Source organism: Hypanus sabinus, chromosome 6 (assembly GCF_030144855.1).
Source record: "Hypanus sabinus isolate sHypSab1 chromosome 6, sHypSab1.hap1, whole genome shotgun sequence".
Lineage (NCBI taxonomy): Eukaryota > Metazoa > Chordata > Chondrichthyes > Myliobatiformes > Dasyatidae > Hypanus > Hypanus sabinus.
In genome coordinates this window covers 182,162,404-182,190,265 of record NC_082711.1, presented here as the reverse complement: position 1 = coordinate 182,190,265, position 27,862 = coordinate 182,162,404, and the positions used below count along the sequence as shown (strand labels likewise).

The window sequence follows — 27,862 nt, the reverse complement described above, 5'->3', positions numbered from 1 at the left end:
TCTACCCAGATGGATTCAACATTCTGCTCCTTAGATCTTATATTGTCTCTCACTATCGCGCTGATCTCATTTTTAATTAAGAGCGCTACCCCACCTCACTTACTTACCTGCCTATCCTTCCATAATTACCTGATATCCTTGGATATTTAATTCCCAATCCTCTCCACCTGCAACTACGTCTCTGTAATGGCCACTAAATCATACCTCTCTGTACTGATATGTGCCACAGTTCACTGACCTTGTTCTGAATACTATGGGCATTCACATAAACTGCCATTACACTCATTGTGCTTTTAAAATCTCATAATCTTTTACTCTTTTGCACTTGACTTTCCTTCACTCCACTCTTACTTTTCTCTTTTTTATCTTTTGATTTTTCTTTATCTTTATCCACACTTTTCTTTTTTACTTTATCCATACTTCTCCAATCTGGTGAACCCAACCCCCTACTATTTAGTTTAAAGCCCTATCCACAGCACAAATTATGTGATTCACTAGGATCCAGATCCCATCATGATTCAGATGGAGCCCATCCCATTGGTTGGAAAATTTATGGTCATGCACTTTGATAGTAGAAATAAATGTGCAGACTATTTTCTAAATGGAGAAAATCCAAAAATCTGAGATGCCAAGGGACTTGAGAGTCCTTGTACAGAACACCCTAAAGGTTAACTTGCAGGTAGAGTCAGCGGTGAGGAAAGCAAATGCAATGTTAGCATTCATTTCAAGAGGCTAGAATTCAAGAGCAGGGATGTGATGCTGAGGCTTTATAAAGCACTGGTGAGGCCTTACCTTGAGTATTGTGAATAGTTTTGGGGTCCTCATCTAAGAAAAAGTGTGCTAGCATTGGAGAGGGTTCAGAGGAGGTTCACAAGGATGATTCTGGGAATGAAAGGGTTATGATACAAGGAACATTTGATAGCTCTGGGTCTGTACTCGCTGACATTTAGAAGGATGAGGTAGGGGATCTCATTGAAACCTGTTTAATGTTGAAAGGATGTTTCCCAGGTGGAGAAGTCTAGGACAAGAAGGCACAGCTTCAGCTTCCATTTAAAGCAGAGATGCGGATTAATTTCTTTAGCCAGAGGGTGATAAATTTGTGGGATTTGTTACCACAGGCATCTGTGGAGTGTATTTAAGGCAGAGCTGGATAGGTGTTTGATTGGACATGATATCAAGGGTTATGGGGAGAAGGCCAGGGAGCGGGGCTGAGGAGGGGAAGAAAGGATCAGCCATGATTGAATGGCAGAACAGATTTGATAAACCAAATGGCCTAATTCTGCCCCTATGTCTTATATCTTATGGTCTGATTTACAGAATAGTGTCCAAGCTTAGCTGGGTCCTGGCCTCTCCAGTTGGTGTTGCCCTCCTGTGTTCAAGTGGTGGAATGACAGGCTTGATTGCATGCGTTTGTACTGCCGAGAGACTGTACCATTGATTGCCGGACATTGTCACTCAGGGTCTTGGACTATACGTAGTTCTTTTTTTGAGTGAATATGCTTCTTTGCTTGCTATTTTCAATTACTTTACTTATTATTTGTAAATGTTTGCTGGCTATTTTGAATGTTTTGCACCTTAGCCCCAGAGGAATGCTGTCACATTCAGCTGTATCTATGTATGGTTTTGTACAATGTCCTGTGTATGTTACTCAAAATGGGTTTTTTGGTTTGTTAAGAGTAGGATTGCTTCTTTGTCTGATAAGTGTTTCTCTCGCAGTTGTTTTGCTTTATACTTGTTGATATGGTAATTGTATTCATTTGTTAACCAATGGGGAATGTTATTTTGTCTTGTGAGGCTGGGAACTTGGGGGAGGGGTTTTTCGCAGGCTTTTGGTAGAGAGCTGGGAGGAAGACGTCGAGGAAGGTGCACATGCGCTGCACTGCTCGGAAGACCACCAGGCGTGGTCCTAGGTGCGAAGACGTGGAGGTCGGAGGCAAGTGACGAGGGGTCGAATGGTTTGATGTTTGAGCTCCAACGATGTGCACTAAGCTGACTGAACTTTGATAAGTTGGCGCCTTTTTGTTTTTTTCCCTTGCATATATATTGTATTGCCTAATACTCTTTTAATTTTAGTAAACTCTTTAAAGTGTATTTAAAGGAATCTTTTTAAGCCAGAGTGTAGTGGAATGTTCTGCCACAGACTGCAGTGGAGGCCAAGTCTGTGGGTATATTTAAAGCAGGAAGTTGATAGCTTCTTGATTGGTCATGGCATCAAAAGATATGGCGAGAAAGCAAGGGTATGGGGTGAGTGGGATCCGGGATCAGCCATGATGGAATGGCGGTGCAGACTCGATGGGGTGAATGACCTAATTCTGCTTCTATGTCTTATGGTCTAACAGTGCAGCACAATACTGGCCCTTCAGATTAATGATATTGTTTCAACCTTTTAACCTGCTCCAAGATCAAACTAACCTTTCACTCCTGCATTATTCTATAGTTTTCTTTCATCTGTGTGCCTATTTAAGAGTTTCTTAAATGTCCCTAATGTACCTGCCTCATCCTTGGCAGTGTGTTCCATACATTTAGCAATCTCTGTAAGAAACCAACATTCGATATTCCCCCCGCCCCCATACCTTCCTCCAATTACCTTAAAAGTATGTCCTCTCACATTAGCCATTTCTGTCCTGGAAAAAAGGTGCTGGCTGTCCACTCTATCAATGCTTCTTATCTTATACATCTCTATCAAGTCACCTATCATCTTCCCTCACTCCAAAGAGAAAAGCTCCAGCTCGTTCAACCTTTCCTCATAAGTCATACTCTCTAATGCAGAAATTACAGAGTGAGATACTGAGATCAATACTCTCCTGGGAAATAAAGTAAGTTGTGATGGAACGCATGAGAAGTGCAAGATAAAATGATTGCTATGAAATAGAATAAAAAGCAAACAGCCCAAGGTCAAAAGTCAAGAATCATTTACACAGTAGGGCATTCCCCCTAGAGGTGAAATTGGTCAATTACAGCCATATGAGATCAGCAAGGCAGCACTTGGACTCACCAGGTTGATATCATGCATTTTTATGTGTCTGAGGATAAGAGGCGCTATAATCTCTGGGTCCCACTGCACTCCTGGATCGTCTGGAAGATCTCTACAGAAAACAAAATTTAAAAAAAATACTCAGTTGTTAATTGTAAAATAAATTTTGGAATCCACCTTGTCCCATCAATTCCAATTTGTGGCAACAGGTATGGCTGCCCTCTGGCCCATTCTCTACATATCATTGTACTAGACATTGTTCCTGAAATAGCCCATATATTCTAGTGATCTACAAACAATGTTCTGTACCTTGAAATCATATTTTATAAAGAAATTTTCTAATCACAAAGCTATATTATAAGTATTAGTGGCTGTGATTTCCTGAACTCAATGCAAAAGTAGTATTTTTACAATTATTTAATTGTAAAGTCAAGAGAAGAAAATTTAGAGAGTTAGGTAGAAAGCTGAGAAGCAGGACCTCTCAGGTAGTAATTTCTAGTTTGCTGCCTGTGCCATGCATCAGTAAGGGTAGAAACAGGATGATTTAGCAAAGTAATACGTGGCTGAGAAGCTGGTGCAGGGGGTAGAGCTTCAGGTTCTTGGGTCATTGGAATTCCTTCTGTGGGAGGTATGACTTGTTCAAAAGTGACAGGTGGCACCTGAATCCGAGGGGAAGTAATATCCTCGCGAGCAGGTTTGTTAAAGCTGTTTGGGAGGGTTTCAACTAATTTGACAGTGGGGTGGGAACCAGAGTGAAGGGACTCAGGATAGGATAGATGGTAAAATAGCAAAGATAGTGTGTAGTCCGGGGGTCGGCAACCCGTGGCTCCGGAGCCATATGCGGCTCTTTTACGTCTGTGCTGCGGCTCCCTGTTGCTTTGGGAAATAATTGGTCAGTATTTAATTAAAATGTATTTTATGTTAGTTTGTTAGTTTTTGAAATGTAATTCTAAATTTGAAGATTATGGTGATCTTGTACAATCTAAATAAGACGTTGTGGCGACCCATTTCCTGACACATCCGAACCGGCTCACAATTAACCAGCGTTCAGGCTAAGGGAGATAGCCTATGGGGGTTTGTGAGTACGTGTCTTTTGGAGCATCCGCGCCCACGGGGGGGCGGGTTGAGGGAGGCTTAAAAGCAAGGCTGTTTAGTTCGAATAAAGCTATCTTTGACTGCAGTTTACTGACTGCATGTGGCACACCGCTACAACGTGTTTTTATCGCTGGCTGTCCAGAGGGGAGGTGCTGAAACGCTTTGTCGCGTGTCTGGAAGAAGTGAAAACTTTCCTGGGCAGCAAAGGGCTCACCTTTCCTGAGCTGGAACAGCCAGAGTGGCTGGAAAAGCTACACTTCATGGTGGACATGACAGCGCACCTGAACACGCTGAACACAGCTCTTCAGGGGAAAGGACGTACAGCCCTGCACATGTTGGAGGATGTTTTGGCATTCGAGCGCAAGTTGACAGTGCTTGCCAGAGATTTACAGAAAGGCACATTGTCTCACTTCCCCAATTTGAGAGAGTTCAAACAAGGTCACGACATGATAAATTCGGAGTATTTACATTCTGCAATCATCGCAATGCAAACATCGTTTGGGAAACGCTTCTGTGAGTTCAGAGAGGAAAAAACACATTATCCTTCCCGGTCACTCCCCTAAGCATCGATCCATCCCTATTGAATACGACTGCATTGTCAGGTGTGAGTCAACCTGACCAAGTATGAAATATTTTAATTGCCTATTATTTTACGTATATTCATATGTTTTCATTGTTCAGTGAAATAGTCCTTTTATTTTTCAGGTTGACAGCTGGCTGACGTTATTTTTGGTTTGCTGCTGGCGGCAAATTTAAGTTTGGCGTTTTTCATAAATACAAGAAGGACTCAAATAGACGTTGAGTATTTTACTTAAAAGTAACCTTCAACCCAACGTCTTTTTTTCGGAGTTCAAAATGTTTTTGTTGCATGCAGAAATGTAATTTCATTTTCTCTGCAGGAGTTCATCAATTTCATAAATGCAACACATTATAGTTTGTTTATACATAGCATAAAGGCAAAACAAAACGTTGTATGCAGTGTTATTTCATTTTAAATGTCAAACAGGTTTTGCGGCTCCCAGTGTTTTCTTTTCTGTGGGAAACGGGTCCAAGTGGCTCTTTCAGTGGTAAAGGTTGCTGACCCCTGGTGTAGTCAGACTGTCAGGAAGGTTAGGCTGATGTGAGGAATTGAGGATATATAAAAAAATCATTTTGAACCTCTGGCTAAAAGAATAACTGGGACTCAACAGGAATTTTTGAACTAAAGTAAACTCTGTCTTCAGCAGTTAGCAAAAAAAAAACTGGCTTATACCAGTTCTCTCTTAATTCGCAGAGAGACATTGAGAATTTGATGAATTGTACATCGTACCCTCGTTTGAGTTGGGGGGGGGGGTAGGACGACTCACTGATAAAGACAGGAATGAATATCCATCTGTAATTAAGTCAGGGCCTAGCAAAGGGAATAACTGATAAGGGCTGAACAGCACATCCATCTGTAATTAAACCTTGATTCAGCGGACTCTCTTATCTGTAACTAAGTTTTGCACCAACAGACCAGTTCTAGTGACATCTTGCAACTGTAATGTATGGGACTTACTATGTATAAATATACGGCTGCAACCAGAGAGAAGGAGCCCACTTGTCTGATGGCGGCAGTACTTATGTGCCTTCCCTTCGGTCTCAAGCTCCTGCAGGAGGGTGCGCAATAAACTGTGGTAACTATAAGAAACAGATCTCCCGAGTTTTATTCAGATTGGACTTTAACAAATGATAGGTCATAATTGCAGCTAGCAGGGTGAGTATCAGTGCATTAGGGATACAGAATCAAAAAGGATAGCAAATACAGTACTCAGAGCGTTATATCTCAATGCACGGAGTATAAGAAATAAGGTGGATGATCTTGTTGCACTATTACAGATTATCAGGTATGATGTTGTGGCCATCACAGAATCGTGGCTGAAGGATGGTTGAAGTTAGCAGCTGAATGTCTAAGGTTACACATTGTATCAGAGGGATAGGAAGGTAGGCAGAGGAGGTGGCGTAGCTCTGCTGGTAAAGAATGGCATCAAATCAGTAGAAAGATGAGACATAGTATCGGAAGATTTTGAATCCTTGTGGGTTGAACTAAAAAAATTGCAAGAGTAAAAGGATTCTAATGGCAGTTATACGCCTCTGAACAGTAGCTGGGATGTATACCGCAGATTACAACAGGAAATAGTGTGTCAAAGGGCAATGTTATGATAACCATTGAAGATTTCAACATAAGGTCAATTGGGAAAATTAGGTTGGAAATGGATCTCAAGAGAGTGAGTTTGTTGAATGCCTTTGAGGTGGCGTTTTAGAGCAGTATGTTGTTGAGCCTAATAGGGGATCAGCTATGCTGGGATGGATGTTATGTAATGAACCAGAGGTGGTTGGGGAGCTTAAGGTAAAAGAACCCTTAGGAGGTATGATCACAATATGCTTGAATTCAACTTGAAATTTGATAGGGTGAAAGTAAAGTCTGATGTAGTAGTATTTCAGTGGAGTCAAGGAAATTACAGTGGTATGAGAGAGGAGTTGGCCAAACTAAATTAGAAGGAGATGCTGGCAGGGATGATAGCACAGCAGTAATGGCATGAGTTTCTGCAGAAAATGAGGAAGGTACAGGATAGATGTATTCTAAAAACAAAGGAATACTCAAATGACAAAATAGTACAACCATGGCTAACAAAGGAAATCAAAACAAGCTAGCAAACAATATCAAAGTGGATAGTAAAAGCTTTTTCAAGAATGTAATAAATAAAAGTGAGATGAGAGTGGATACAGGACCACTAGAAAATGAGGCCAGAGACAGCAAGTCAACTAATTGAGTATTTTACATCAGTTTTCACTGTGGAAGACACTAGTAGTGTGCCAGATGCTGAAAGATGTGAGGGAAGAGAAATGAGTACAGCGACTATTACAAGGGAGAAGTTGCTTCAAAAGCTGAAAGACCTAAGGGTACATAAATTAAAGGCAGCAGAAGTACTTCAAACTTGACAACAAGACTTTAAGCAAAATCTTCATCCTATTATTTTCCATGTGTCATTTTCTAGGGAAGATTTCATTCAATCAGTGGGCCTTAGCTGTGGATTCTGTACTCCATTTAAACCTGCCTTGGAGGACCATATGGCCTCGGTTGGTACAGAGCAATGCTGACGGCATTGTGGATTATCTCTCAACCTTCGAGTGTTTTCAGACTGAGCACCCCATGAAAGAGGTAAAATAGAAGACAATGAAGAGAATTTGACATTCTAGTACCTAACATTGTGAGAGTGCACATTATAAATAAGCCTTATATATCAAAGCTCAGCAAGTCATCTTCATTGAGCCATTGGGTGGCTGGGGTGTTGATTGCAAACACAAAGTTCAGTCAGACTCTCACCACTCTAGTCAGACTTCCTACTAAATAGGCAGCAAGAGCTTTGACATTCAGTCGCGGGCATGTGCACAGTGGCTGATAATGGAAATTCTTTTACAGTCCTGCTCTGACACCAACCCTATCAATTAACTTGTCCTCATCAAGCTAATGCCAAATGTTAATCACGCATTGAATAGCTTCTGCAATGGATACTGAGGAAGCAGCAGATGGCCGGCAAGAATGATTTGTTTGCCCACAGAGCCTCTTTTGGTAGTACCAGCTTTTATTGTCCCTCCTGAATTACCCCTGAAGAGGTAGTTAGGATTAAACCACGTTGGTGTGTCTCAAGTCATTCCAAGTAAGGAGAGCAGATTACTTCACTGGAGGGTGTGGGTGAACCAGAAGTGATTCTGACAATCCAGTAGGTATGCAGTTATATTCCCCAGTTGCTGTGGCGTAGGCTTGAGTTGTCTGTCGGGATGACTGGTGCAAAACTCCAGGTGATTGCTGCCTTTCTTTACTATTGCAGTAACCCTGGGCATGTGGCTTTACAAAGAAAAAGACTGGCAACTCACTATTCCAATCCATTGAGAATAAGCCACGACATCAACAGAAAGCCAATTACCCAGTAAATGTCCTCCAGGTTATGACGTTTCCATTCATAAATGGAACATTTTGCAAGGTGGAAATGTGGCTGTAAAAAGAGTTCCCATCCAGAAGAAGATGCCTGTACCCCACAGCAACCCGCAGAGTCAATTTACCATATACCCAAACCCTTGTTCATACAGATGGGCTGTACACAGTTCGTAATCTGGGAAGCAGTTGTACTTTCTCAGTTGTAGTGAATGTGCTCAAACCATTGATGTTGAATTGATTTAACTCATTGATTTACTACTTTGATATGTAGGTTCAACCAAATTTGATTGAAGCCATATACAGGCATCGTGCAGACCTGGAAATCATTTTTGGAATAATTGATAAGGATCACTCAGGTAAATTGAAGCAACCCTTCTTATTGTTCATCTTTGAAATTGATTCATCAAATTAATCGTGTCTGATCGTTAAGAGATTATACTAGTATAGAAAGTTACCCTCTCCCTCTCCCTTGGGATTTTTGCTCTTTATATGCCTTCACTTTGGCTTTTATGTTGTCTTTGACTTCCCTTGTCAGCCACAGTTGTATCAACCGGCCTTTAGAATACTTTCTTCAGAATACCTTCTTCTAAAGGAAGGTGCATGATTGTTACATTGCTTCTCTGCTGTTATTCCAGTTAGTGTGTCCTTCCAATCAACTTCAGCCAGCTCTCTCTCAAGCCTCTGTAATTGTCTTTACTCCATTATAATACTGATACATCTGACTTTAACTTCTCCCTCTGAAACTGCAGAGTGAATTCTATCACATTATGATCACGACCATCATTTCTGATTCTGGATTTATGAGCCTTTGTCTTACACTTGTTCTTCACACACATGTAAATTTTCATTTGTGATGATCTTTGCAAACTCATCAATGAATTTCTCCGCTGCTTTGTCTCCAGTAGAAGTGGTAGAGGCAGGTTCGGTATTGTCATTTTAAAGTAAAATTGGATAGGTATACGGACAGGAAAGGAATGGGGAGTTATGGGCTGAGTGCAGGTCAGTGGGACTAGGTGAGAGTAAGCATTCAGCATGGACTAGAAGGGCCGAGATGGCCTGTTTCCATGCTGTAATTGTTATATGGTTATATAAGTCACCCGGACCAGATGAACTGCACTCTAGGGTTCTGAAAGAGGTAGCAGTAAAGATTGTGGAGGCATTAGTAATGACCTTTCAAAAAAAAATCATTGGCATGGTGCCAGAGGACTGGAAAATTGCAAATGTCACTCCACTCGTTAAAAAAAGAGGAAGGTAGCAGAAAGGAAATTATAGACCAGTTAGCTAATCTCAGTGGTTGGGAAGATGTTGGAGTCAATTGTTTGGGATGAGGTTATGGACTATTTGGTGACACAGGACAAGGTAGTACAAAGTCAGCATGGTTTCCTTAAGGGAAATTCTTGCCTGATGAACCTGTTGGAATTCTTGGAGATTATACCTAGGATAGATAAAGGGGATGTAGTGGATGTTGTATTTTTGGACTTTTCAAAGGCCTTTGACAAAGTGCCACACTTGAGGACGCTTACCAAGTTAATAGCCCATGGTATTACAGGAAAGTTACTGGCATGATTAGAGTATTGGTTGATTGACAGGAGCTGCAATTGGGAATAAAAAGATCCTTGTCTGGTTGGCTGCCAGTGACTAGATTTGCTCCACAGGGGTCGGTGTTGTGTCAGCTTGTTTTTATGCTATATATCAATGATTTAGATGATGAATAGATGGCTTTGTTGCCAAATTTGCAGATGATACAAAGATAGGTGGAGGGGCAGGTAGTGTTGAGGAAACAGGTAAGCTGCAGAAGGACTTAGATAGATTAGGAGCACTGGTAAGAAAGTGGCAAATGAAATACAATGTTGGAAAATGTATGGTCATACACTTCGTTAGTGGAAATAAATGTGCAGACTATTTTCCAAAGGGGGAGAAATCCAAAAATCTGGGATGCAAAGGAACTTGGGAGTCCTTGTGCAGAACACCCTAAAGGTTAACTTGCAGGTAGAGTTGGTGGTGAGGAAGGCAAATGCAATGTTAGCATTTATTTCAAGAGGTCTAGAATACAAGAACAGGGATGTGATGCTGAGGCTTTATAAGGCACTGGTGAGGCCTCACCTTGACTATTGTGAACCATTCTGGGCTTCTCATCTGAGAACAGGTGTGCTGGACTTGGAGAGGGTTCAGAGGAGGCTCACAAGGATGATTCTAGGAATGAAACGGTTATCATACAAAGAACGTTTGATGGTGCTGGGTCTGTGCTTGCTGGAAAGAATGAGGGGTGGATCTCATTGAAACCTGTCGAATGTTGAAAGGCATAAACGTGTAAAGGATGTTTCCCAGGGTGCGGACAAGAGGGCACAGTCTCAGGATAGATGGGCATCCATTTAAAACAGGGATGCAGAGAAATTTTTCTAGGCAGAGGGTGGTGAATTTGTGGAACTTATTACCACAAGCTGCTGTGGAGGCCAGGTCACTGGGTGTATTTAAGGCAGAGCTTGTTAGTTTTTTGATTGGACACAGCATCAAAGGTTATGGAGAGTAGGCCAGGGAGTGGAGCTGATGTGGGGAAATAAAGGATCAGCTGTAATTGAATGGAGTAGCAGACTTGATGGGCCAAATAGCCACATTCTGCTCCTATGTCTCCATAGAACCATAGAACACTACAGCACAGTACAGGCTCTTCAGCCCTCCATGTTGTGCTGACCCATATAATCCTTTAAAAGAAAGTACTAAACCCACACTACTCCATAACCCTCCATTTTTCTTTCATCCATGTGCCTGTCGAAGAGGCTCTTAAATACCCCTAATGTTTTAGCCTCCACCACCATCCCTGGCAAGTCATTCCAGGCACTCACAACCCTCTCTGTAAAAAACTTACCCCTGATGTCTCCCCTAAACTTCCCTCCCTTAATTTTGTACATATGTCCTCTGGTGTTTGCTATTGGTGCCCTGGGAAACAGGTACTGACTTTCCACTCTATCTATGCCTCTCATAATCTTGTAGACCTCTATCAAATCCCCTCTCATTCTTCTGCGCTCCAAAGAGAAAAGTCCCAGCTCTGCTAAATTTGCTTCATATGATTTATTCTCCAAACCAGGCTACGTCTTGGTAACAACACACACAAAATGCTGAATTCAGTTAGTCCTGACGAAGGGTCTCGGCCCAAAACGTCGACAGTGCTTCTCCTTATAGATGCTGCCTGGCCTGCTGTGTTCCACCAGTATTTTGTGTGTGTTGTTTGAATTTCCAGCATCTGCAGATTTCCTCATGTTTGCTCTTTAAACATCCTGGTAAATCTCCTCTGCACCCTCTCCATAACTTCCACATCCTTCCTGTAATGAGGTGACCAGAATTGAACACAATACTCTAAAGTGCGGTCTCACCAGAGATTTGTAGAGTTGCAACATGTGAGTTTTTTTTCAAACAGTCTCTCCCATAAAGCTATGACTGGTGAAACAGTTGGGTAATGGCTGCTGTATGCTCAGTTTCTCTTATCTCAGCCACTAAAGTTTGTAACTCCTTCAGAGTTGTCATAGGTCTCTTGGTGGCATCACTCACTAGTCCTCTTATTGCACAGTCACTCAGTTTTTGAGGATGCCTGCTTTAGGCAGATTTACAGCTGTGCATATTCTTTCCATTTCTTGATGAATGACTTAACTATACTCTTAAGAGAGACTTTTTTGTACCCATCTCCTGACTTGTGCTTTTTAATAATATTTTTGTGGCGTCTTAATGGTGTAGTTTTTGCCAGGATACTGACTCACCAGTAACTGGACCTTCCAGATACAGGTATATTTTTACTATAATCAATTGAAACACCTTGACTGCACACAGGTCTCCATTTAACAAATGATTGACTTCTAAGACCTATTGGCTGCAGAAGTGATGATTTGGTGTGTCATATTAATGGGGGGGGGGGGTGAATACTAATGCAATCAATTATTTTGTGTTTTATATTTGTAATTAATTTAGATCACTTTGTAGAGATCTGTTTTCACTTTGACACGAAAGAGTCTTTTTCTGTTGATCAGTGTCAAAAATCCAAATTAAATCCACTGTGATTCAATGTTGTTAAGTAGTAAAACATGAAAACTTCCAAGGTTGGTGAATATTTTTTATAGGCACTGGATGTAGCCACTTTTATGGAGCTTTGTGCCTGAATTTGATGATTCTTCTCTTCATCATGATCCTGCCACAAACTGTGTACTGTTGGATCCCAAAATGAAGCAAAAGATTCAGAGAGATGAAATTAGACAAGGTCCTTGAGGAATATAAAGAAAGCAAGAATGAACTTAAATAAGAATTTGAAGATCTAAATAGATCCATGAAATATCATTAGCAAATAGGATTACAGAGAATCTAAAAGCTTTTTTAATCCTATCTTGGAAGCAACAGAATGTCTCGGGAAAAGGCTGGTTAACTCAAGGACAAAGGAAGAAATTTATGCATGGAACCAGAGTAAGTGGGTGAGATCCTTAATGAGTAATTCAAATTGATAATTGCCCAGGGCAATAATAGGTATAATGGTGAGTTTGGCAGTGGAGGTGAGGGAGTGCTGCTTTAATGCTATTCTAAGCCATGTTGATATTAACACGGAGACATAGGGTGTCTTGAAAAGAATTGAAGTGGATAAATCCCTAGGGTCAGATGGAATTTATTACAGGATACTGATGGAAGCAAGGGGGGTAATGCTGCTGGGTCCTTGACAGAGTTCTTTATATTTTCTTTAGTCATTGGTGAGGGGCCAGAGAACTGCATATAGCTAATATTTCTTGTTTAAGAAGAGCAACAAGGACGAAGGAGGAAATAATAGACCAGTGAACATAATATCAGTGTTGTCTGGATTGAAGTACACTACCGGTATCTATAAGAAGAGGTTGGACAAACTTTGATCATTTGTTGTGGAGCACCAGAAAGCCAAAGGAGAATGCTATTTCACTATTCCTGTTTTTCACTATTTATTATAAAAAGAGATTGGATAAACTGATTATTTTCTCTGGAGCATCAGAAGCTGAGGGAGAACATAATTCCTGTTTGTAATTTTTTTTTAATTGTGGCTTGTAGTAAATTGTTATGCCTGCACTGTACTGCTGCCACAAAACAACACACTTCATTAATTACTTCAGTAACAATAAACCAGATTCTGATTCAGAGAGGCAGACATAATGTAGATAATTAAGAGACTTTTCCTCTGATGGAAGGCAGAGATTTAAGATAAGAGTGGGAAAAATTAAAGAAGACATTAAGTGAGATTTCTTTTTACAGGTGAAAGTGGAAGATGCTCAGAATGCACTGCCAGGAAGGTGGTAGATGCATACACAATACAGTTAGCCCTCCTTATCTGCGGGGGATTGGTTCCGAGACCCCCCGTGGATACCAAAAATCGCGAATGGTCAAGTCCCTTATTTAACCTGAATCAGTGTGGTGGTCTTTAGGACCCAGCGGAACCCTGGACTTAATTTAACATGTTCAGAGCAGTGGGCATTAGGACCCGGTGTAGCTCTGAATCCACGGTGTTTCTGTTCACGAAAATAATCACGATCGCAATTGAAAATAAGGTGGAAGTAATAAAGTGATCAGAAAGAGGTGAAATGACATTGGTCATTGAAAAAGCATTAGGCTACAGTCGGTCAACGATCAGAACAGTTTTAATGGAGTATGTGAAAGGCCCTGCCCCGATGAAAGCTACGATTATTACTAAGCAATGCAGTGGTTTAATTATCGGGTTTTGGGTTTTTGATCCTCCACATCAACCCGGCACGGTGGAGAGCACACTCGATAGCTATCTGTCACTAGATTGAACTCGGGAACTTCCCGAGCCCGGCACTGAAACATACGTTCTTAAGTGTTTTATATGCATAGAAAAGTAATATATATACTATACACAAATGCAAATGTTTGACTAACTGATGCTAAATAATACTGATGTACCTGTTCCAACTTAATTAGTAAGAGAACTTACGATTTTTTTTATCTCTATCCACGATAACCCACACACATCCTCCCGTATACTTTAAATCATCTCTGAATTACTTATAACAGCTAATACAATGTAAATGCTATGTAAAATAGTTGTTATACTGCATTGTTTAGGGAATAATATCAAGAAAAAAAGTCTGTACATGCTCGAACAAGAAGTGCTGGAAGAGCACTTCTGGGTTTTTGCGATTCGCGGTTTGTTGAATTCGGAGATAAGGAGGGCCGACTGTAGTAACTTTTAAGAAGCATTGAGAAAGGCACATGAACAGACAAGGAACAAAGGGATACAAATCAACACACACACAAATTGCTGGAGGAACTCAGCAGAGAAGGTAGCATCTATGGAAAGGAATAAAGAGACGATATTTTGAGCTATCGGATACAGATCATGTAGGAAGGATTAGTTTAGATTGGCAACTTGGCTGGCGAGACATGATGGGCAAAAGGTCCTACTTCTGTCTTTTACTATGTTCTGTTTTCTGAGTTCTTCACCATGTTCTGTATTCTAAATTCTTTTGCCAAAATACTGCAGGGCTTTGAAGATAGGAGATCAAAAGGGACTAATAGGGAGCATTTTTAAAGAGCACACACACACACACACACACATTGAAATGAAACATAGGACAACTAAGAAGTCATTAAGATTGTAAAGATGGGATACAAACTACAGGATACCAAAAGTTTCTTCAGAGACGTAAAGTGTAAAAGAGAGGTGAGTGTGGATATTGGACCGTTGGAAAATTACACTGGGGAAATGGCAGACAAACTGAACAAGCATTTTGCATCAGCCTTCCCTGTGGAAGACACTAGCAGTACGGTGGAAGTTCCTGGTATCAGGGGTCATGAACTGTGTGAAGTTACCATTACTAGGGACAAGGTTCTTGGAAAACAGAAAGGTCTTAAGGTAAACACGAGGAAATCTGCAGATGCTGGGAATTCAAGCAACACACAAAATGCTGGTGGAACACAGCAGGCCAGGCAGCGTCTATAAGGAGAAGCACTGTTGACGTTTCGAGCTGAGACCTTTCGTCAGGACTAACTGAAAGGAAAGATAGTAAGAGATCTGAAAGTAGCAGGGGGAGGGGAAAATGCGAAATGGTAGCAGATGAAGCTGAGAGATGCCCCACCCCCTCCGGTCTTCTCCAATCAATAAGCCAGTTAGTCTGACTTCAGAGGTTAGGGAGATGTTGGAGTCAATTGTTAAGAATGTGGTTTTGGGATACTTGGAGCCATATGCCAAAATAGGCTTTGCTTCTTCAAGGGAAAATCTTGCCTGACAAATCTGTTGGAATTCTTTTGTTACGAAGGATGAACAACTCTGATGGGCACAAGGGTGCAGAGTGGCCCATGCCCCCCCCCCTTTTTGGAGAATCGCAAATCACTACTATTTTGATGCTGCTAACAAGGAAGAAAGAGAAACAAAAGGAAATCTGCCAGGGCAGTTGTTATTGATAACAGCTCATGAAAGAGAATGAGAGAGAGAGACACAGCTAAAAGGTACACAAGGTGGAACGTCTCCTACTGACAAAAGAGGAGATTTACTGCTATTGTCTTTTGGAGAAGGATTGTTTACTTGGTACTGTTCTATTCATTGAAATCCCTCAGGGGACAGCCAGAGTGGGCTGGTTTGATGGGTTAAGTCATTCAAACCTGATTGACACCTGAGACCCCGTGAGTGGGGATAAAATTGAGGTCTGGGGTGACACCCCTCAGATGCACCAGGAGAAACGCTAGTGAGCAGCAGAAACACACGAGACAGTGAGGGACATCGGAGACCGAACGAAGGGTCGGTAAACTTTAACTCACAGTGTTTATAGTGAGACCGGTGGGGGCTTGTGTGTGTGTCCACCCTTGCCTGGGTGACGAGTCCACCATGGAAGAACGGTCTAGCTAAAGGACGGAGGGATCACACCTGAATGGCCACAACAACGACACATCGACGGATCGAAATCGTAAAGGAAGGTTGGCAAAGACCATAGCTGTTACTGTTAGCGCGCACTCTTTCCTTAGTCTCTCTCTCTCTCTCCAACAATTGCAACACATCGACCGACAACTACCGCAGCCTGCATGAACTGAACTGAACTTTATATTTCCATTTGACAATTCATTATCCCCTAGACAATGCTAGAGCTTATTTTATTATTGATTATTGTTATACCCGCACTTTTAGGTTTAGTATTGCTAACGTGTATTATCTGTATATTTGCATTGATATTGATTTGTATATTTTTACTAATAAACACTGTTGAAAATAGTATCACCAGACTCCAACAGACACGTCTATCTTTGCTGGTAAGACACCCAGTTACGGGGTACGTAACACTTTAAAGAAATTTAACTGGCAGGAAAGACAGAGAATTGGTTGATGTATGTACTTGGGTTTTCAGAAGGGCTTTGACAAAGTGCCACACAGGAGGCTGCTTAACAAACTACATATTACAGGAAAGGTTCTAGCATGGATAAAGCAGTAGCTGATTGGCAGGAAGCAAAGAGTGGGAATAAAAGGAGCCTTTTCTGATGGTTGCCAGTGACTAGTAATGTTCTACAGGGGTCTGTGTTGGAACCGATTCTTCTTATGTTATACATCAATGATTTGGATGATGGAATTGATGGTTTGTTACAAAGCTTATAGACAATACAAAGATAGGTGGAGGGGCAGGTAGGTTTGAGGAAGTACAGGTGTACAAAAGGACAAACAGACTAGGAGAATGGGCAAAGTCGTCACAGATAGAATACAGTGTCATAAAGTGTACGGTCATCCACAAAGGCAGAAGAAATTAAAGGGTACACTATTTTCTAAATGGATGGAAAATACAAAAAAACTGAGGTGCAAAGGGACTTGGGAGTCCATGTACAGGATTCCCTAAAGGTTAGTTTGCAGGTTGAGTCTGCAGTAAAGAAGGCGAATGTGATCTAAGCAATCATTTCAAGAGGACTGGAACATGAAAGCAAGGATGTAACGTTGGGACTTTATAAAACAGTGGTGAGGCTTCACTTGAGTATTGGGAGCAACTTTGGGCCCCATATTTACGAAGGGATGTGCTGAAAGTGGAGAAGGGTCAAAGGAGGTTTACAAATATAATTCCAGGATTGAATGGCTTGTCATATGAAGAGCTTTTGATGGCTCTGGGCCTATCTTCATGGAATTCAGAAGAATGAAGGGTGACCTCATTGAAATCTATCAAATGGTGGAAGGCCATGAGTGGAAGTGGAGAGGATATTTCCTGTGGTGGTGTGGGGGGGGGGGGGGGACTGTAAGACCAGAGGACACAGCCTTAGAATAAAGGGACATCCTTTTAGAAAGGAGATGAGGAAAAGTGGTAAATCTGTGGAATTCATTGCCGCAGGCAGCTGTGGAGCCCAAGTCTTTATGTATACTTAAGAAGGTGATATGGATTTTTAATTATTCAGAATACGAAAGGATACAGGAAGGGGCCAGGAGATTGGGCTGAGAAGAGTAAACAATCAGCCATGACGAAATGGTGGAGCAGACTTGATGGGCTAAATGTCCTAATTCTACTCCTATATATTATGGTCTTATGGTCTAAATGGCTTCCTCTGTGCTGCAAAACCTAATGGCCTTTCAATTCCAGAATACTATTACACTTTTATGATGCAACAAAACATTGGAATGATGAATTTATGAAAAAGATTTTTAAAATTAAAGTATCAATTGGCAAGTGTGTTCAACAAATCCCCAGGTAGTTTTCCAATAAAATCAGGATGTAAAGTAAGTTGCATTTCAGAAGGATACTTTATTCTCAGAACTGTGGATGAAATATTATGGCAAAGTTGAAAAACCAGACGTACTTTTCACAAACTGATCTACTCTTTTCACTACTTTCCACACAGGAGCAGACACTAGAACATTTGATCACAATGCAAATTACCTTCCCTCTTGGTTGTGATTTTAAATCTTTGGTGAAACTATGCTTTTTAAAAAAAAATTTTACTTTTAGAGTTACAGCATAGAATAGATCCTTCCAGCTCAACAAGGCACACCAACAGCAGAGTACATATTGGCAGTAAGTTTAAACTATATAAGAGATCCTGGCAGTATCTCGCTTGGCACAATGCAATGGAACTGTACGTCACTCAGTCTATCACAATCAAAATCACTTTTCTCCGGATCGCAGTCCATCAAATTAACTGTTTTCATTGTCCAACAGTAAAGGAAACTTGAAATTTGTGGGGTTCATAAACTCTTTCTTCTTTTTCCCTATCTGCCCTCACAATCACTGCATTACCTAATGCATACCACAGCTGGCAGCTTGTCAGTTAACATGATGTCAGAAATGCACAAAGGATTTCAGCACAATGCGCACTTTGTTCAACAAGCTTGTTCAATCCATCAGTGCACTAATCTCAGACTACACTAGTTCACAGTTATTAAGGTGGGTTTGGGGGGGTTTATGGCAAAGAGAGGAAATTAATCACTCTCCAATGCATCATACAGAAAATGAGCATATACTGTCGGTATTTGTGGTGGATTGCAATTGATTTCTGATCAAGATGGTGCAGAGTTGCAGTCTCCATCGAGGTCGTGGCTCAGACTTAGTTGTTTTTTAGGTTTATAGAGAAGACTTTGGGATAACACGGGGAGTTGAGGGACAGGATAGGGCTTAGGGACAGAGGTGAGGGGGAGTTAAAGGTCAGGGGCAGGAGCTAGCATTTGGAATCCAGGTCAGATTCTCCAAAGACCATAAGTCTGAAGATGGAGAGCAGAGATCTCCAGTTCAGCAAGCCCCAGTGTTGGAGGTCTGGGCAGGCAGGAGGCACAAGGGCTGGTGATCCACTCCGGGAGTTGGAGGTTGCGTCCCGATGGTCAAATTCCTGTGATCGGAGAAACTGGGATTGATACCCAGAGGTCAGCAAATTTTGGAGTTCAAACCCTAACATCAAAGACCAGAGGGCGGCAAGTCCAGAGGTTGAGGTGCGAAGGTCGAAGCCCCTGGGTCATCTTGTCAGGAGGTCAGCATCACAATTTCTGTGAGTTTGAGAGCCCAGGACCAAGGGCTGGAAGCATGGAGGTAGCCTGTTCTGGGATTGGAGGCCTATTTATGTGAGAATGAGTGGTAGGGTGGGAATAGAGCTTGGTTTGCTATTGTTGTTGGCGTTGTCATTGTTGTTGCTGCTGTTTGTGTTCAGCTGAGTATTGTGGACATACTATGTTGGTGCCAGAATGTGTGGTGACATTTGTGGGCTGCCCCCAGCACATCCTTGGGTTGTGTTGGTTGTTGATGTCACTGTACGCTTCAATGAACATGTTATACATGTTATAAATAAATGAATCTGCATCTATGTGTAAGTTCAGTGTTCGCTCAGAACCTTGTTTGTTCTGCCTGCTCTGTTTCTTAAAAGTGACCAATTGCCACTTTCCAATTTCACAAATTTCAGACTGGGGCAGTAGAAGGAAGGGAAGTTCAACTGCTCTCCATATCTTTAGTACCATGTGGGAATGTACCTTGGATTTGTAAGATTAGCTTGAGATTAAATACTAAAGTGAGAGTTGAGCAATGAAATTAGTTTACCCAGGGTGTAAATGCATAGAAAATTAGCTTTTTGGAGTAACAGCATGGCACATTATAAACACGACAATGCAAATTACACAAATTTAAATTAACGTAAGTTATACATAACAGAATAAAAAAAATTAAAGATGAGAAGTGAGCAGTGAGGTTAAGATCAAACTTGCAATTGCTATTGAAAAGGATGAAGCATTTGAAACCATGGTTAAGGTTCTGGTGATGTCATCGTCGAGAATGGCAGCTTAAGTCACTCGCTCCTCCGGAAAAATGCGTATTAAGACCTGTTAACCCATCAAATATAATATTTTTCGAAAAATATTTGAACTGAAAAGATAGGCAAGAAAGGGGAAAAGGAATGGAAATAAAAAAAGTGACACTGCGGAGCCTGCGTCCGAGAGGAATGCAGTGAACAGCTCTCCTACCTGACCGCGTGCTAGCGAGGCGGACGCTGGGCCTCGTTCAGGCGAAGCGGCGAATGTGTTCGAAATCCTGAAAGAAATAATGGAGGTCCAGAAAGATATAAAACAGCAGCTCTGTGATATTAAGTCAGAGCTCGCCAGCGTCAATCAAAAAATAGTGGTGGCAGAGACTTGAATTCAGAAGATAGAAGATCGCATTCAAAACGTGGAACGGATACTAAGGCAATAAAAATATTATATCACCAAGAAGGTAAACTGCTTGACCTGGAGGGAAGATCATGGCGGAAAAATATCAGAATCTACAACATTCCCGAAGGAGCGGAGGGCTCGTCTATGACGGAATTTGTCAGAAAGTTACTGCGGGACGCGCTGAATCTTCCCTTGGCTGTGAAGCTGGAAGTCGAAAGAGCCCATCATGTGCTTGTCCCGAAACCTACTCGGGATAGAAAGCCACGTTCAATAGTAATTAAATTCCTTCGGTACAGCACCAAGGCGGAGATTCTATGAAGGTCCTGAGGTAAGAAGAGAGTGTTTTTCGACAATAAATTAATATATTTCCACCAAGATTACCCGCCCGCAGTCCTGCAGAAACGCAAAGAATACTCTAAAGCAAAAAAAGATTAGATTTCAAACTCCGTACCCTGCTAAACTTTGAGTGTTTTATGACAACGGGACGCGGTTGTACCAGACAGTGGAAGAGGCGACTACAGATATGAAGGCCAGAGGGTTGCCTGTCAGCATGATCAAACCAAGGGAAAGCCTGACTGAGGAATTATCCCGCTCTGCTTGGGAAACAGTGCAAGAATCGAGAAGGCAGGAGACGGGAGGAGGCCAAGGGAAATATATCAGGAAGAAACCGGGAGTTTCCCAAAGACAGTCCTCACTCCCTCCAGAAGAGCCAGAAGGTTTGGCTAACTTTAAAAATGTTGAGAAGCTAAACGGAAGCAAAAGTAGACGGTGATATACCTATTTCGAGAAATACTTATTATAATGTGGATTTTATATTACTTAGTTGTTATTCTTACTTCACTCACTTACTCCTTTTTCCCCAAAATGAGAATATATATGTATGTAATATATGTGTGTTTATAAATATATTAGATATATATATATCTATAGGAGGAGTACACAGGGAAATCTTTTCTGTGTAATGGAATTGTTCACTGACTTTTATGAATACTGCAATGGGGGCCCTCAACTCACAAGTAGGAGGGGTTATCCCCCACAGCTAGACATTTCCTCTAGCTCAACGGAGGGTCATCTACTAGAAACGATGTAGGTAAGGTGAGTGAGGGGGTCCTGCTTAGAGAGTTCAGGAGTGAAGCTGAAAGGCAGGACCTCCAGGGTGACAATCTCGGGATTGCTACCTGTGCCACGTGCGAGTGAGGCGAAGAATATAATGATTATGCACATTAATACGAGGCTGAGAGCATGGTGCAGGAAGGAAGGGTTCAGGTTTTTGGATAATTGGTCTTTGTTCCAGGGACATTGGGATCTGTTTCGAAGGGACGGTCTACATCTGAACCGGAGGGGTACTAACATTCTTGCAGGAGTGTTTGCCAGTGCTGCTCGGGGGGGGGGGGGGTTTAAACTAGATGTGCAGGGGGCAGGGATCCAGATCCAGAGGGTTGGTCAGAAGGAGCATGGGGTTAAATGTGTAGAAGGTTTGGGTGATCTTGAGAAGGTCATCAAAATTCAGGGTGCAATTAGCCCGATGGAAGTTCAAGGAGCTGGGTTAGGTACAGTAGACAGTGTTTTAAGCAAAGAGAGGAGGAATGGGCTAAGAATTCTATACTTGAATGCGCGTAGTGTCAGAAATAAGACAGATGAGCTTGAAGCTCAGATGAAAATGGGGAATTACGATATTGTTGGGATAACGGAGACATGGCTGCAAGGGGATCAGACCTGGGAATTGAGTGTACCAGGGTATACGTGCTATCATAGAGACAGAAATATGGGAAGAGGGGGTGGGGTGGCCCTGTTGGTGAGGAATGAGATTCAGTCCTTAGCGCGAGGTGACTTGGGAACAGGGGAAGTAGAGTCTGTGTGGATTGAGCTGAGGAACAGTAAGGGTAAAAAGACCCTAATGGGTGTTGTGTACAGGCCCCCAAACAGTAGCGTGGATATTGGGTACGTTGATTAGGGAGTTAACATTGGCATGTGCTAAAAGTAATGCAGTCGTTATGGGAGATTTCAACATGCAGGTCAACTGGGAGAATCAGGTTGGTGCTGGACCCCAGGATAGGGAGTTTGTGGAGTGTCTAAGGGATGTATTTTTGGAACAGCTTGTGCTTGAGCCAACCAGGAACGAGGCTATTTTGGACTTGGTGATGTGTAACGAACAGGAATTGATAAGTGATCTTGAAGTAAAGGAGCCATTAGGAAGTAGTGATCATAACATGATAAGTTTTTATCTACAATTTGAGAGGGATAAGGGCAGATCAGAGGTGTCAGTGTTGCAATTAAATAAAGGAGACTACGGAGCCATGAGGGAAGAGCTGGCCAAAGTTAAATGGGTGGATGCCCTGGCAGGAAAGACAGTGGATCAGCAGTGGCAGACATTCTTGGGCATAATACAAAAGATGCAAAAGCAGTTCATTCCAATGAGAAGGAAGGATTCAAAGAGGGGGAAGGGGCCACAGTGGTTGACAAAGGAAGTCAGAGATTGTATAGCATTAAAGAAAAAGAAGTATGACAGGGCTAAGATGAGTGGGAATACAGATGATTGGGTAAGTTTTAAGGAACAGCAGATCTTAACTAAAAAAGCAATACGGAGAGAAAAAATCAGGTATGAGCTCAGCCTAGCCAGGAATATAAAAGGGGATAGCAAAAGCTTTTTTAGCTATGTGAAGAGAAAGAAGATAGTTAAGAACAATGTTGGCCCCTTGAAGAATGAATTGGGAGAAATTGTTATGGGAACCAGGGAAATGGCAACAGAATTTAATGCGTACTTTAGATCTGTCTTCACCAGGGAGGACACAAGCAATCTCCCAGATGTATGGATGGGCCAGGGTCATAAGATATCAGAGGAATTGAGACAGATTGACATTAGGAAAGAAACTGTGATGAGTAGACTGGTAGGACTGAAGACTGATAAATCCCCGGGTCCAGATGGTCTGCATCCGAGGGTTCTAAAAGAGGTGGCTCAGGAAATTGCGGATGCGGATGCGAATGTTCCTTAGATTCAGGATCAGTTCCTGAAGATTGGAGAGTGGCTAATGTTATCCCACTTTTCAAGAAGGGAGGGAAGGAGAAAACAGAGAACTATCGCCCTGTTAGCCTAACGTCAGTCGTGGGGAAGATGCTTGAGTCCATTATTAAGAATGAAATAGTGGCACATCTTGATGGCAGAAATAGGTTTAGGCCGAGCCAGCATGGATTTACCAAGGGCAAATCATGCTTGACTAATCTGTTGGAGTTTTTTTGAGGGTGTAACAAGGATGTTAGATGAGGGTAAGCCAGTGGATGTTGTGTATCTAGATTTTCAGAAGGCATTCGATAAGGTGCCACATAGGAGATTGGTGAGGGAGTCAGCTGGAGACGCTCATGGAGTGAGTACCGTTTTGGATTCGCTCCATAACTTTTACTTTTTTTAACCTTTGATCACCCTTATTCAGCTTATTTTTACCTATACCGAAAGTTTCTTTATTCTTTTCTTTTGGATTTACTGCCAAGCGTTTGTTGTGAACTTTTGATGATATGCAAACAGAAATGTCTCTCAGGTCTAAGGGACGGGATCCCGGACGTAATCCGAACGGTAACGGAAAAAAGCAGGCTCCGACACAACAAACACCATTAACTTTTGAATTGTTTATGGAGGTTTTGAATCAAAAATTTGCTGAACTACAACTATTTTTTAAAGAAGATATAAAGGCTTTTCAAGAGTACATGGTTAAGACGGATTTAGTAATTAAACAGCAACAAGCTCTTATTGCGTCTCTGCAAGAAGAAGCTCGGAAGCGAGATTTGACTATTGGAAAACTGCAACAGGATTTAATTTCGACCATTAAGCTGATGGAAGCCCTTAAAGCCAAGAGTGACGATTTTGAGAATCGCTCCAGAAGACAGAACGTACGTATACTTGGTCTTCCAGATGGCATAGAAAAAGATGACCCTTCGAAATATTTTGCTCAACTTTTAAAAGAAGCGTTTCGGACAATTTTCCCGAATAACCCCCCTTTATTGGATCGGGCACATAGAATTCGGCGTCGATCACCGAGTGTTACAGACAAACCTTCGGTGGTAATTGTCCGGTTCCATTATGTACATGACAAAGAACAAGTTATAAGAGCAGCTCGTCGACTAGGAATGATTAAAATCAAAGATTTTTCCTTCCGCCTGATCGAAGATTTTAGTTCAGATCTTTTAAAAAGAAGGCTTCTTTTTAAACCGTTGATGGCTAAATGTTATGAGAAAAATCTGAAACCTGCGCTTCTATACCCTGCGAAGCTTCAAATTTCTCCGTCGAATGCTTCACGACAAGTTTTCCTTTCAACTTCAGAAGTGAGAAAATATCTGGAGGAGAACTTCCCTACTGCTACAGACACCAGTCTTTAATAAATGAATGATTTTGATCGTATAAGATGGTTCTCGATCTCTTAAACCAGAATTATAATCTGGTTATTGGTGTAGGTTCATCCTACACTTTATACTCAAGTTAAAGTGTGTTTGCGTCATGTTAATTGTTTTGCCTTATACACTTTAATCATTTAACTACATACTTGTCTATTAACTTTGTTCCTTCGAAGGTATATTTTTAATTCTTTGAAGGTAAATTTTTCCTTGATTAAGATGGTGGTTTTTTGGAAAAGATTTTTGGTTTTGCTTAAGATGGCGTTATGTTTATATTTTTCGTGTTTCTTCCAGACAAGGCATCGCTTATCTCAGCTTAAATATTTTTTGTTTTGTCTGGGCCAGAGCCCGAGTTATAATTGTTTTTAGTGATTATATTTTTATTCTTTTTACAACTAACTATACTTAGAAATATGGTTTTTATTATAGCGATTTTATTTTTAAAGTCGGGGTGATTCTTTTATATATATCCTTTTTATATGGAGTGTTCTTCAGCTGACATGGGGGTAGGATTAGTCTTACTTTTTCTCTTTTTAAGTCATATTTTGGCTTTTTCTCTTTTTCTCGGGGGGTGGGGGGATGGTCTGTTTTCTAATTCTATTTTTTTTGTACCAGTTTGTGTTAGTTTTTTTATTCGGGCTGTTTTTGAACTTCAAATATGTCTGTGTTGTCGTCACTTCCGGGTCTTCTCACTACTTTTGTTCCTCTTCCGGGTGCATGAGTTTATAAGTTGGTTAACCCTTTCTATACCAAAGGGTTGATTATAGAATTATGGCTCAGACCATTAATTTTGTGTCTTGGAATACTAATGGTTTAAATCATCCAATTAAACGAAAGAAGATTTTCAAAGTATTCCAAAGACTTAAAGCTCATATCATTTTTGTACAAGAAACTCATGTGAGGAGGGAGGACAAATTTCGTTTTTTTAGATTTTGGCGGGGTCAACAGTATCATGCAAATTCGAATGCTAAAGTAAAAGGAGTTTCAATTTTTATTGACTCCTCTATTTCATTTGTTCAACATGATATTTTTTCGGATCCGAATGGTAGATTTTTGTTAATTACGGGTTTACTTTGTAATAAAAAGGTTGCTTTGGTTAATGTTTATGCTCCAAATGTGGATTGTCCTGACTTTTTTAAGTCTTTATTTACTTCTTTACCCAATCTAAACGAATATAAGTTAATAATGGGTGGTGACTTTAATTGTTGTTTAAATCCTCTGATGGATAAATCTTTATCTATTCAGACTTTACCTAATAAGTCGGCCACTTGTATTAACTCCTTTTTGACTGACAATGGAGTTTTTGATGTTTGGAGATTTCGGCATTCTAATGACAAAGAGTTTTCTTTTTTCTCACATGTTTATCACTCTTATTCAAGAATTGATTATTTTTTTGTAGACTCTTGTTTTATTCCATTGGTAATCGGTTGTAACTATGATATTATAGCTATCTCTGATCATGCTCCGTTATTACTTTCTATGAAATTTACAGATACAGCTTTTAATGCTAGACAATGGCGATTTGACTCTACCTTGTTGCAAGACTCTGACTTTATTAAATTTATGGAGGAGCAGATCGATTTCTTCTTCTCTACTAATTCTACAGATGATATTTCCTGCGGAACACTTTGGGACACTTTTAAAGCTTATATACGTGGACAGATTATTTCTTATTCTGTTGGTTTGAGGAGACGTATCAAGATGGAAACTCTTTTATTGGTTGATAAAATTAAAGAGATTGATAAGAAATATTCGATTGCTCCTAGTAAGGAGCTTTACAAACAAAGGGTTGAACTTCAAATGGAACATAGTTTATTACTTACATCCTCGATTGAAAATCAATTAATGAAAACTAAATCTGATTTTTATATACATAGTGATAAATCTGGTAAACTGTTAGCTAGTCAATTGAAGAATGCTCTGGTTAAACGTCAAATCACTAAGATTGGTCAGCAGAATGGGAATCTGACAGTTAATCATGATGAGATAAATAAGGCATTTCAAGATTTCTATACCTCCCTGTATCAATCTGAATTTCCTCAAGATTATAATACCATGTCTGATTTTCTGGGGAAATTAAATTTTCCAAGGTTATCATCTGATGATCTTTTGATATTGGATACTCCTATTACAGATGTAGAAATTAAAAGGGTTATTTCCTCAATGAATTCTGGGAAAGCACCAGGTCCAGATGGTTATACAGTTGAATTTTTAAAATTTTTTTCCGCTACTCTTTCCCCTTGGTTAGGTAAGGTTTTTGAGGAGGCCATTAGATTAGGGAATTTGCCACAATCTTTTTATAGAGCTTCCATTTCTCTAATATTGAAGAAAGATAAAGACCCTACTAATTGTGCTTCTTATAGACCTATATCTTTATTGAATGTAGACTCCAAGATTTTTTCTAAGTTACTGGCATCTAGATTGGAGAAGGTATTACCCAAAATTATTTCAGATGATCAAACTGGCTTTATTAAAAATCGTTATTCTTTTTTTAACATTAGGAGATTGTTGAATATTGTTTATACTCCCTCACATGATACTTCAGAATGCGTGATTTCATTAGATGCGGAGAAAGCATTTGACAGAGTTGAATGGCCTTACTTATTTAATGTGTTGGAGAAGTTTAATTTTAGTCCGATATTTATATCATGGATTAAATTGATTTATCATACTCCAGTAGCCTCAGTGGTTACCAATAATCAAAGATCTCCCTTTTTTCGCCTATTTCGGGGCACTAGACAGGGATGTCCTCTTAGTCCATTACTATTTAACATTGCCTTAGAACCTTTGGCAATTGCCATCAGACAATCACAGGATATTTTGGGTATTAATCGTGGGACAGATATTCATAAGTTATCTTTGTATGCAGATGATTTATTACTATTCATTTCTAACCCGGAGAAATCCATTCCAGCAGTTTTATCATTATTGGCTCAATTTAGTGAGTTTTCTGGGTATAAGTTAAATCTTAATAAAAGTGAATTGTTTCCATTAAATAAACGGGTCCCAATTTATGGAAATTTACCCTTTAAATTAGTTAATGACTCTTTTACTTATTTAGGGATCAAAATCACAAAGAACCATAAAGATTTGTTTGGATTTAATTTTTTACCCTTAATTGATCAGATTAAAGGTTTGTTTACTAAGTGGTCACCTTTGTCTCTATCTCTAATAGGTAGGATTAATGCTATTAAGATGGTTATTTTACCTAAGTTTTTAAATATTTTTCAAGCGATACCAATTTTTATCCCGAAATCTTTTTTTTACTAATGTTGACTCTAAAATTTCTTCATATATATGGCAGTATAAAAATCCCAGGTTAGGTAAAACATATTTACAGAAGACAAAA

At 40.6% G+C, this 27,862-nt stretch overlaps 1 protein-coding gene across 3 annotated transcripts in view; it reads right to left on the bottom strand.

Moving 5' to 3' along the window:
* pigl (phosphatidylinositol glycan anchor biosynthesis, class L) overlaps positions 1-27,862 on the bottom strand; it is a 107,265-nt gene that overhangs the window by 49,635 nt on the left and 29,768 nt on the right. For all 3 annotated transcript variants that reach the window (XM_059973784.1, XM_059973783.1, XM_059973785.1), the window contains exon 3: positions 2,996-3,086. In XM_059973784.1, the coding sequence (XP_059829767.1) occupies positions 2,996-3,086 (91 nt within the window). The remainder of the gene's footprint in view (positions 1-2,995; positions 3,087-27,862) is intronic.